We start from the raw sequence: 10881 nt of genomic DNA, 5'->3' as shown, positions 1-10881 counted from the left end.
TGAATTTTAGCAAAACTGTGTATGAGAGCCCATAAGAAAAAATAAATGTGCCAACTTTCAGACAAATCGGATAAGGTTGAGCCTGAACTTAATTTTTTCCTCGGAAATGAACCAGTCTACACATTTAGAAATAACTACCGACTTCGGTAATTTGAAAGCAAACTTTCAACAGCTGCGGTAAAACTTTGACTCTCATTTCAAAAGCTGTTTATTTTTACTGAATTTAAATTTCAAAATACTGTCAGCCTTGTTCAAATATTCGAGTCTTGTCAATGTGGTGAAGTTTTCCATGTTCTGTACAAATCCAACCCAAATCCAATCCATATCCATCTCCACACCAAATCCAATCCAAATCCAATCCAAATCCAATCCAAATCCAATCCAAATCCAATCCAAATCCAATCCAAATCCAATCCAAATCCAATCCAAATCCAATCCAAATCCAATCCAAATCCAATCCAAATCCAATCCAAATCCAATCCAAATCCAATCCAAATCCAATCCAAATCCAATCCAAATCCAATCCAAATCCAATCCAAATCCAATCCAAATCCAATCCAAATCCAATCCAAATCCAATCCAAATCCAATCCAAATCCAATCCAAATCCAATCCAAATCCAATCCAAATCCAATCCAAATCCAATCCAAATCCAATCCAAATCCAATCCAAATCCAATCCAAATCCAATCCAAATCCAATCCAAATCCAATCCAAATCCAATCCAAATCCAATCCAAATCCAATCCAAATCCAATCCAAATCCAATCCAAATCCAATCCAAATCCAATCCAAATCCAATCCAAATCCAATCCAAATCCAATCCAAATCCAATCCAAATCCAATCCAAATCCAATCCAAATCCAATCCAAATCCAATCCAAATCCAATCCAAATCCAATCCAAATCCAATCCAAATCCAATCCAAATCCAATCCAAATCCAATCCAAATCCAATCCAAATCCAATCCAAATCCAATCCAAATCCAATCCAAATCCAATCCAAATCCAATCCAAATCCAATCCAAATCCAATCCAAATCCAATCCAAATCCAATCCAAATCCAATCCAAATCCAATCCAAATCCAATCCAAATCCAATCCAAATCCAATCCAAATCCAATCCAAATCCAATCCAAATCCAATCCAAATCCAATCCAAATCCAATTCCAATCCAAATCCAATCCAAATCCAATCCAAATCCAATCCAAATCCAATCCAAATCCAATCCAAATCCAATCCAAATCCAATCCAAATCCAATCCAAATCCAATCCAAATCCAATCCGAATCCAATGCAAATGAAATCTTAACACAATACAAATCAATCCAAATCCAATTCAAATAAAATGCAAATCCAATCCAAATCCAATTCGAATGCGGTCAAAATTCAATCCAAATCAACATTTTTTTGTTGTCTGAATTTTTTGAGATACCGTGTATTTTAGACACTTATTGGTCAACAAAAAAATGTGATCGTTTGAGATTTAAGTTGGAAAATTTTATTTAAGTATATGGTGTCGGGTGTCGGGAAAGTTTCTTGAAATTGATACATCCAATTTAAATTGATTGATGAAATTGCACGACCTCTAGCTCTTCATCAATATTGACCGTTTTTGAAGAGACCCACATTTTGGGGTTGTGAATTACACTTGCCGATAAGATTGCAATTTTTTTACTTCAAAATGAAGCACCTTAATGGACATCTTACGTACTTTTTTAATTTTGTATTTCCTGTCGTTGGACACAACTAGAGACAAATGAAACCATTTCCATTTTGTAGTATTTATCATTTAATTTCAGATCCACGTGGTTCAATCTGACACGGTTTGCCGCCGTTGGCCGCCATTCAAGTAATTTGTTCTCAAAAATGTGTTATTTTATGGATAAAAAAGCGATATATTTTTTAAATAAGCTAGGGCAGAGACATCATCCTGTTGAGTATTTAATAGATCTCATATCGTAACGCTTCATCAAGAGGTGATCTACCCACAACAAAAATTTCTTAACAAATTGTTCATTTAAAACTATTTCAAAGGGTTGACCATAAATAAAATTGAAAACTTTTGAGGGATTCTAGACCCACATTTCATTTTATTTTATAAAATCATATTGATTCATGTATTTATAATGTAATTTAATGAGATTTTTTAGAAAAAAATCAAATAATGCTACAAAGAAGCAGAATTTTACAGTAGTCTCAATCCTCTCAATCGGTTGCGAAATTGGTCTGATGTTTCGCCAAATTCAAATCCTGATTCCACTGCAGAAAATGTCTGAATCATCACATACATTGGCTCATGGTACCCATATGCAGTCCGGTATATATATGGTTGAAGTAGAGGTGATTGCCGCAACGTCTTCTGAGAAACATGGAAGTTGAACTGAGCAAGCAATTGTGGACGGTTCACATCACCGTTTAAAAGTTTCGCTATAAATACAGATTACTGCATTTTTCTTCTGTGATCCAGTGTGTCCAGATTCAAAAGCAACCATCGGTTAGGATAAGGTTGTATATTTGCCGGATCGTTCCACGGTAGGTTGCGCAAAGCCACGCTCAAAACTATTTTCTAAACACGTTCTACTTGAAGAGTCCACACTGGAGACCAAACGACAGTTGCATTCTCAAGTATGGTACGAGCTAGAGAGCAATAAAGTTCCTTCTAGCAGGAAGGGTTTTTGAAATCTCGAGCGATAGCAATTATGGGACCGTAAACACGGTTATGTAGCACTATGGAGAAAGGTTAGGAAGATTTTTTTTTTCCTTGATTTGTTTCCATGGATCTTGTTTCCCGTAATAAGTACCAATGACCAATACCGATGACAGGGAGGCAGCACCCACACCTGGACCCTACCTATCGATCTCATGGACCGGGGACCAACGGTTTTAATTACTAGGAAGGCGTGATCAGAGATTTTATGCCTCAGAAAATCCCGGTGGTGCCGACTGGGATTGAACCCAGGGCCTTTGGGGTGAGAGGCAATCATGCTAACCACTACTAAAATTTTGGTTTTCCCATGGTAATTTCCTCATATGGTTCATATGGTTTGTGCTATATCCGTTTTCTATCAAATGAGTTCATATTCTGGGAGGATGGTCAGGACCCGATTCAAAATTGTTTGACCACTAAAGCAAAAATTTGCACCAGTGTGATGAACAGCTCCTAAGTCATTATTTCAGTTAAATCTAGGAATATTCCATAAATTTTGTTTTAACACTCCTATGAGCCCTACTACTAGCGCTTAAAAGGCCGCGGCTTCTAATTTTTTTTGTTATCACTTATAATTTGATTTATAAAACTCTGATCGACTCACGCACCTTAATCCATTCGACTGTGTTGACGAATTAAATCTGCGATAACTGCCAATTCCAGCTTGCTTACACAGTGTGATAATCACAATGACCGACCGAATTTACTTCTGCTCATTAATCCTACGAACGCTACGTGCCGCCGGAGGGTCTATTCCTACATCAATCTCGTCACAAGTGGACCTCTAGGCCATACTCATTTTTGTAGCGGAATAATTATCAGTCAAGCTGTTACCCACGCGTTAGATGAGTCTTTGCTATTAAACTCTGAATGGCTTAACAAGTGGTGATGAAGTGGGTCTCCCTGTCGCACGACAATCTCCTTCTGGTGGCCTCTGATGGTTGGTTGGTAAAAGTATGACATTGGGAAACTTTTTTTTTCCTCCATTTGTATTAATTTTATTGTATCGTGGATGTGTAAACACTCGAACCGCAGCAGCAGGGGCTTCAGCTGCTGCTGTAATCATCAACACCCTGGTGCTTAGCACACCGTCTGATATGTAGGTTGGTAGTAGGTTTCGCATTCGCAGGGTGAGTGGCATTTTCGCTTGCTTTGTGGCCAAAGATGATACTTTTGTGAGGTTATTTTTCAACCACACACCGGTTGTTTACTGCACCGGCACCGTCGATATAAAAGCGAATATGTGATACTACTGCGCGGCCATTTAGATCTTTGCTGCAAACGGAACGGTCGCGAGTCAGTCGCGTGGACGGGACGTGTGAGCATATACGAGCTTCCATCACAAGCCATGAGACGGCTATCAAGCATTGCGGTAAGTCCCGAGGAAGGTCAATCAGTCCCATCAAAAACCCCTCACTATTATCGATTTGGTCAATTGGTTGGTTGATGTATCATGCAATATTGATGTTTTTTTTCTGTTTTCATCCGTTTTCTGTAGGTGCTTCTGTTCGCGGCAGTGACACTGGGTCAAGGCTACAGTGGCGTGCCTCGAACGTACAATCTCGAAACGGAGGAGGACCGGTATGGGAAATATGAGCGGGTACTGCTGGGACTGAAATCTTCCGAGGGACTAAATCTGGATAGTAAGGTTCTGGATAAGATACGGGATGTGATCTTCGAGGAGGAAGCATCCATGCCTTTGAAAGCTGGAGAACGGCTGGTCGCGGTTCACCTGGGACGGCCGAAGCAATCGCGGGAGATTGCACAGTTGCAGTATAAGAATAGGATAAGATATTAGGTTTACTGAGAGGTTTATCTTGCTAGTACAAAGTTAGAGCACTTTTCCAGACTGATATTTGAGATGATTTTAATTTGTTTGAAAATAAATACGATTAGAAAAGCAATGGAATTTAAACTTAACCGTATTGTCTGTAATATATATAATTATATGCTCGTGTAATTAATAAAAAACATTCCAGCAGTGACCATCACTGACATGCTGCTTCACTTGCTAATGCGAATGTATTACCCAACAAACAATTTTAGCTGCAGATTAGCTTATACAGCTAAAATTTGCCTTATGCAGCTAATTTTTGCCTGTATAAGCTAAGCTGCAGCTAAAATTGTTTGTTGGGTAGTGCTGTTGGAGTTTTCACTCTTTTCAATGTGCTTTTCATCATCAGTAGCGAGTGTTGTGTGTTTTGTAAATTGTTACTGGTGACCATTATCCTTAGGTTCGCTGTGCTATTTCACTACGTGGTCTATATCATCGGACAGTGATCATTAGATTTTGCCCAGGTGGTGCTTGCAGATATCAATTCATTCATTTTGCGGGATTTTGAAGCAGAGGACACTTTAGATTAAGGGAATTGGTATCAGCACAAATGTAAAAAAAAAAATGAACTTGAAAACAAAGTATACTAATATACTTTTTCAACTGTAAGAGTAACACAATTGCTGAGATATTCTTATTTGAAGTTAGTGTTGTGAAAAAAACAGGTCCCACGATATCTCATCACTGCGTTGACCGAATCGGCTTTTTTTTGGAGTGAAGACTTGTTTAAAAAATCCCGTATGCATGACGAAGTCCGATTTTTGAAAAGTAGATTTAAAAAATTCAGTTTTTTTATTTTTTATAATTAAAAAAAAATAATTTCAAAATCCCTCCCCATGGACATGGAGGTTGACGATACTGAAGCAAAGGTTTATGTTTAATTTCTTTATATTTGCAACGATGATGATTTCCTATAGTGACACATATCATCTTCTTTATGCTTCAGTATGCCTCAAACGATTAATTCTTGGTTGTTAATAGAACTTCCTTGATGAAATCGGCTGCTTCATGCAGACTGAGCAATTCTGATTATAGTATCAGATTTGTTCTGTATGCAGAGGAACTGGGAGGGTTTATTAGAAACTTCTCACCAATAAAGTAATGATCTTCTAGTAAATTTTGCATATAATTTTATTAATATTTTATTTTATTTAAGCATATTATTTTTGTAACAGTCAATTTGCATTAGCATACGATACAAAAGATTTTATATTACTTGCTCGTTTTTGCGCAAAATAATCAATATTTATTTTACTTGCAATTACCTTTTGATGAAAGTTTTTTCCAAGTTTTTTATTGTGATCTGAAAATTTTCCCAGTTTGGTTAGAAGTTTTGAAGCTAACGCATGTCCACAGGCCTAATAGAAAGATAGGCAGTAAAAGTGTACGCTTTCTTTTTGGCTTCTTCTTGTGTCTAACATGTGCAGAGCATCATTATAGCGTCTTTTATGGTTGCGTGAAATATATTTGTTTGAATATCTTTTTGAGATTTTAGTAGTCATGTTTTGTTTGTAGTTTATATTTTATTTCTTTCATGTAATTATCGTAAATAATTGTTATTCAATAATAGATAGTTCATCCATATATTCGTACTTTGACACGAAGCGCTGTGGATTATGAGATGCTCGATGACCTTAGAGGGATCGATTTTGCTTACTGAGCAGAAAATCATGGACTTAACCCCAAGCTCTTCCACAGCACAATAAATCGCCACCATCATTTGTATATTTGATATTGAACATTAACCTCGGAAAATATTTGCATATCAAGCGCAAAAGGAAGTCGTGTTTTGTCGCGAAGTGTTATGGTTATGAGATGCTCGATGACCCTGGAGGGATCGTTTTTGCTTACTGAGCAGAAAATCATGGGTTTAATCCCAAGCTCTCCGTCATGACTCTTAAAATTCATGATCACTAAACAAAATGAATATGTTCTTTCGATAGCCGGCTATCGAGAGATTAAATAAGCAACAGATAAACAATATATACTTTTGGTTGCATCGCCAACTTGAGGTGAATCCTAACCGAATACTCTACCCAACCCTCCAACTCCGTTGCACTTATGAGGGTGTCGCTAAGTCGGTGGCCTCTCGTTAAGTATGTACTACATCAACATTTCCTTCCCTATCCCTAGTTATGGTAAAGATGGGCGTGGCCGGGAATAGCGACAGTCATGCTTCTGTTACTCTTGTTTAGATTGGAACCAATGTTTACTCCCCAGCATTATTCCTGAAAGTAGTCTAACTGAGAATTTCAGAAGAGACGTGAGTGTCGCTAGTATCCAAGCTACGAAGTATATCATAACAACACTAACGCTAAAAAAATCAATTACAAAATTCAGTTTCGTCATGCATACGGGATACATCTTGTGAGTCTTCACACTTTCAGCCAATTTGGTCTATCCAGTCCTGAGATATCGTGGGACCCGTAAATCAACTCTGTGTTTCGAGAAAAACGCTTTGCAAGTTTTACAGTTCGCTTTACGCGTGGAACAAAATCTGGTCAACGAACATCAGTTACGAATACGTGTTTACTAATACGAATCGGACTCGACCATGTTTGAAAAATTGAATTTTTGTCGATTTTACATATATGTAACTCCTTAAGTTCAAGTCTGATGAATCTATTCTGCATGCCCTTATGCATAATCCAGAGGATTCAATTTTCCATCACTCGGCTCCGTTGAGTTTTTCATAGATGAAGTTGAACTCGAACGATCACTGAAGCTACCGTTACTAGGGGCTTGAAAGCCATGACTACAACAATTTATGCTGCCACTGCTATTTCTAATGTCATCAATGCTACTCGTGCTACAACTAGTACTGGTGTAACTACTACTACTGTTACTGGTGCCACCACTGACTCTGCTGCTCCTATCACTGCTACTGAAACTGCTGTTACCACTGATACTGCCACTACCATTAATACTGCTGCGTCCACCGCTTTTGTTGCTTCCACCGCTCCTGCTACTTCTGCTCGTCCTGCTCCAGTCGCTTCAACATCTGGCCTCAACAACCCCCCGACCGGGGTTACTGGCGGCAGTTTGTAGACGGATTGTCGCGCGAAACGTCTATGAATACGCTTTGGAGTACGGCGCGAAGAATGCGTAACCGGTCTACTAACAACGAAAGCGAGGAATGCTCGGATCAATGGATTCTTAAATTCGCGCGAAAAGTGTGTCCGGATTCCGTGCCGTCGCAGTTGATTCCTCGCGAAACCGCGAATTCGGTAGACGAAATCAGTCAGCCTTTTTCAATGGTGGAACTTTCACTCGCTCTCCTTTCGTGTGGCAATTCTGCCCTGGGATCTGATAGAATCAAGTTCAACTTGCTGAAAAACCTCCCAGACGTCGCTAAGAGGCGCATGTTGAACTTGTACAATCAGTTCTTGGAGCTCAATATTGTTCCCGACGATTGGAGACGAGTAAGGGTGATAGCCATTAAAAAGCCTGATAAACCCGCGTCGGATCACAATTCGTATCGGCCAATCGCGATGCTGTCGTGTATTCGGAAATTGATGGAGAAAATGATCCTTTTTCGCCTCGACAAATGGGTTGAGACGAACCACCTTCTTTCAGATACTCAATTTGGTTTCCGTAGGGGTAAGGGAACGAACGACTGTCTCGCGTTGCTTTCCTCGGAAATTCAGTTGGCTTTTGCTAAGAAAGAGCAAATGGCTTCTGTGTTCTTGGATATCAAGGGGGCTTTTAATTCAGTATCCGTTGAAGTTCTTTCAGAGAAACTCCACGCTTGTGGATTGTCTCCATTAATGAATAATTTTTTGTACAATTTGCTGTCAGAAAAACATATGAGCTTTTCTCATGGAAACTCTACAGCTTTTCGATTTAGCTACATGGGTCTCCCCCAAGGCTCATGTTTAAGCCCCCTTTTGTACAATTTCTACGTTAGAGAAATTGACAATTGTCTTAGTGACAATTGCACGTTGAGACAACTTGCAGATGATGGCGTAGTGTCTATCACAGGGCCAAAAGAGGTTGACCTGCAAGGACCCTTACAGGATACCTTGGACAATTTGTCTACTTGGGCTATTCAGCTAGGTATCGAATTCTCCACGGAGAAAACTGAGTTGGTCGTTTTTTCTAGGAAGCATAGCCCAGCACAACCGAAGCTTCAACTTTTGGGTAAACCGATCACTCATTCCATGTCTTTTAAATATCTCGGGGTCTGGTTCGATTCCAAATGCACCTGGAGATCCCACCTTGAGTATCTGAGACGAAAATTCCAACTAAGGATCAATTTCCTTCGATCAATTACCGGAACGTCGTGGGGAGCCCATCCACAAGATCTTCTGACGTTGTACCGGACAACAATTTTATCGGTTCTAGAATATGGTAGTTTCTGTTTCCAGTCAGCAGCTAAAACGCACATCATCAAGCTAGAACGGATCCAGTATCGTTGTCTTCGTATCGCGTTAGGATGCATGCACTCGACTCATACTATGAGTCTCGAAGTGCTGGCGGGCATGTTGCCACTATCCGTCCGTTTTTCAGAGTTATCTCTGAGGCTCCTCACCCGTTGCGAAGTAATGAACCCACTGGTGATTGCAAATTTTGAGAAGCTTCTGGAGCTAAATCCTCAAACATGTTTGATGACTTTGTACTACCTATATTTAACACAGGATGTCAGCCCTTCCAGAAATATTCCCAATCGTGTAGTCTTCTCCGATTTCGGCAATTCAGTGAATTTTGATTTATCTATGTCACAGGAAATCCGCGGAATTCCAGAGCATCATCGTCCTATGATTGCTCCGTCATTATACGCTGCAAAGTTTGGCCATGTTGATTCTGCAAGAACGTTTTTCACAGATGGATCTCTAATAGAGGAGTCCGCTGGTTTTGGTGTATTTAATGAATTTCATAGCGCCTCTCGAAAATTTGAAGCTCCTTGTTCTGTGTATGTGGCTGAACTGGCAGCAATTCACTACACTTTGGAAACTATTGCTTCACTTCTTCCACACCACTACTTTATTTTTACGGATAGTCTCAGTTCTGTCGAGGCTATCCGTTCCATTAGGCCGGTAAAGCACTTCTCGTATTTTCTCTTGAAAATACAAGAACTGCTTAGTGCTTTATCCGTGCGCTCTTTCATCATCACTTTCGCGTGGGTCCCTTCGCATTGCTCAATTTTGGGCAATGAGAAGGCGGATTCACTTGCGAAGGTGGGCGCTATGGAAGGCGACATTTATGATCGACAGATCGCCTATAGTGAATTTTTCTCTATTTATCGTCAGCAGTCGCTCGTTAGCTGGCAACATCAATGGAGTGAAGGGAGCTTGGGACGATGGCTACATTCAATTATCCCTAAGGTGTCGAAGTTTGCATGGTTCAAAGGGTTGGACTTGAGTCGAGACTTCATACGCGTGATGTCTCGTCTCATGTCCAATCACTATTGTCTAAACGCTCACTTGTTCCGTGTGGGGTTGGGAGACAGCAATCTCTGTGAATGTGGACAAGGTTACCAGGACGCTGATCACATCCTTTGGTCTTGTGCGGAGTATCGTGGAGTCAGATCACATTTTTATGATTCCCTTCGGGCTCGAGGTAGACAACCTAATGTTCCAGTTCGGGATATTTTGGCTAGACGCGATCTGGAGTTTATGAAACTCATATATGTTTACTTTAAGGATATTAACCTTAGATTGTAAGTTTGATTAACCTTGTGTTTAGTTTGTGATTTGTACGTCTGGGGGGTTTTTTTTTCAATGTTTGTTTTCAAGATGAATAGAAATAATTTCATGCTTTAGGATTAATTAAATAGTTATATCGTAAACCACATTTAAAACCTCCTTCTTCCCTTTTCCCATCCAAAAAATTGTAAATCTCCACTAACCTCGAGACGACCGCGAGTACTCGGTCCAGTTCCTTTAACTTTAAATATAAGACAGTAACAATGTATAACGCAAAGGATAACTCGGCTCTGTAAAGTTTATTCGATTGAGCCTGTACAAATAAAGTAATTACAAAAAAAAAAAACCCCCGACAATCCGTCGGCTAATGACAACTGTCGCTTGAAAGTGGTTTGCAAAAACCGTTTGAGGATACGACGTGAATCCATTGACTCCCTTAAATCGTTCTACGTTACGCCAATGGACAGACAGAGGAAGACATCATCGATTACCTGCGTAAAGTTACGAGCACCGATAACTCAAGGATCAATTGTGTGAAGCTAGTGCCCCGCAACAAAAACATCGAAGAATGTACATTCGTATCGTTCAAGCTCTCCGTATCTGATGATTTGGCTTCTACCGTCGGTGACGCTCTACTGGCTAGAGGGAGTAGAAATTGAGGAATTCCGTCCAAAAAACGACAAAGTCCATATTTCCACC

At 39.8% G+C, this 10881-nt stretch overlaps 1 protein-coding gene across 1 annotated transcript; it reads left to right on the top strand.

Annotated features, from left to right (window-relative positions):
- The first annotated feature begins 3986 nt into the window (after positions 1 to 3986).
- On the top strand, positions 3987 to 4555 carry LOC135703359 (uncharacterized). Its single transcript, XM_065224553.1, has 2 exons — positions 3987 to 4075; positions 4202 to 4555. The coding sequence occupies exons 1-2, from the start codon at positions 4052 to 4054 to the stop codon at positions 4499 to 4501; spliced, it is 324 nt and encodes a 107-aa protein (XP_065080625.1). The 5' UTR covers positions 3987 to 4051; the 3' UTR covers positions 4502 to 4555.
- The last annotated feature ends 6326 nt before the right edge of the window (positions 4556 to 10881 follow it).

Source organism: Ochlerotatus camptorhynchus, unplaced genomic scaffold (genome assembly GCF_037179485.1).
Source record: "Ochlerotatus camptorhynchus isolate MF236.1 unplaced genomic scaffold, CSIRO-AGI_Acam_v1.1 ptg000213l, whole genome shotgun sequence".
NCBI classification, from domain to species: domain Eukaryota; kingdom Metazoa; phylum Arthropoda; class Insecta; order Diptera; family Culicidae; genus Ochlerotatus; species Ochlerotatus camptorhynchus.
The sequence above is the reverse complement of the archived record's forward strand: the minus strand, read 5'-3'. Positions and strand labels throughout refer to the sequence as shown.

Bases quoted from the DNA above. Each gene is read 5' to 3' on its own strand.
- LOC135703359 (XM_065224553.1), top strand. From the start codon at position 4,052: ATGAGACGGCTATCAAGCATTGCG. The intron at 4,076-4,201 runs GTAAGTCCCGAG...CGTTTTCTGTAG, and splicing joins GACGGCTATCAAGCATTGCG to GTGCTTCTGTTCGCGGCAGT.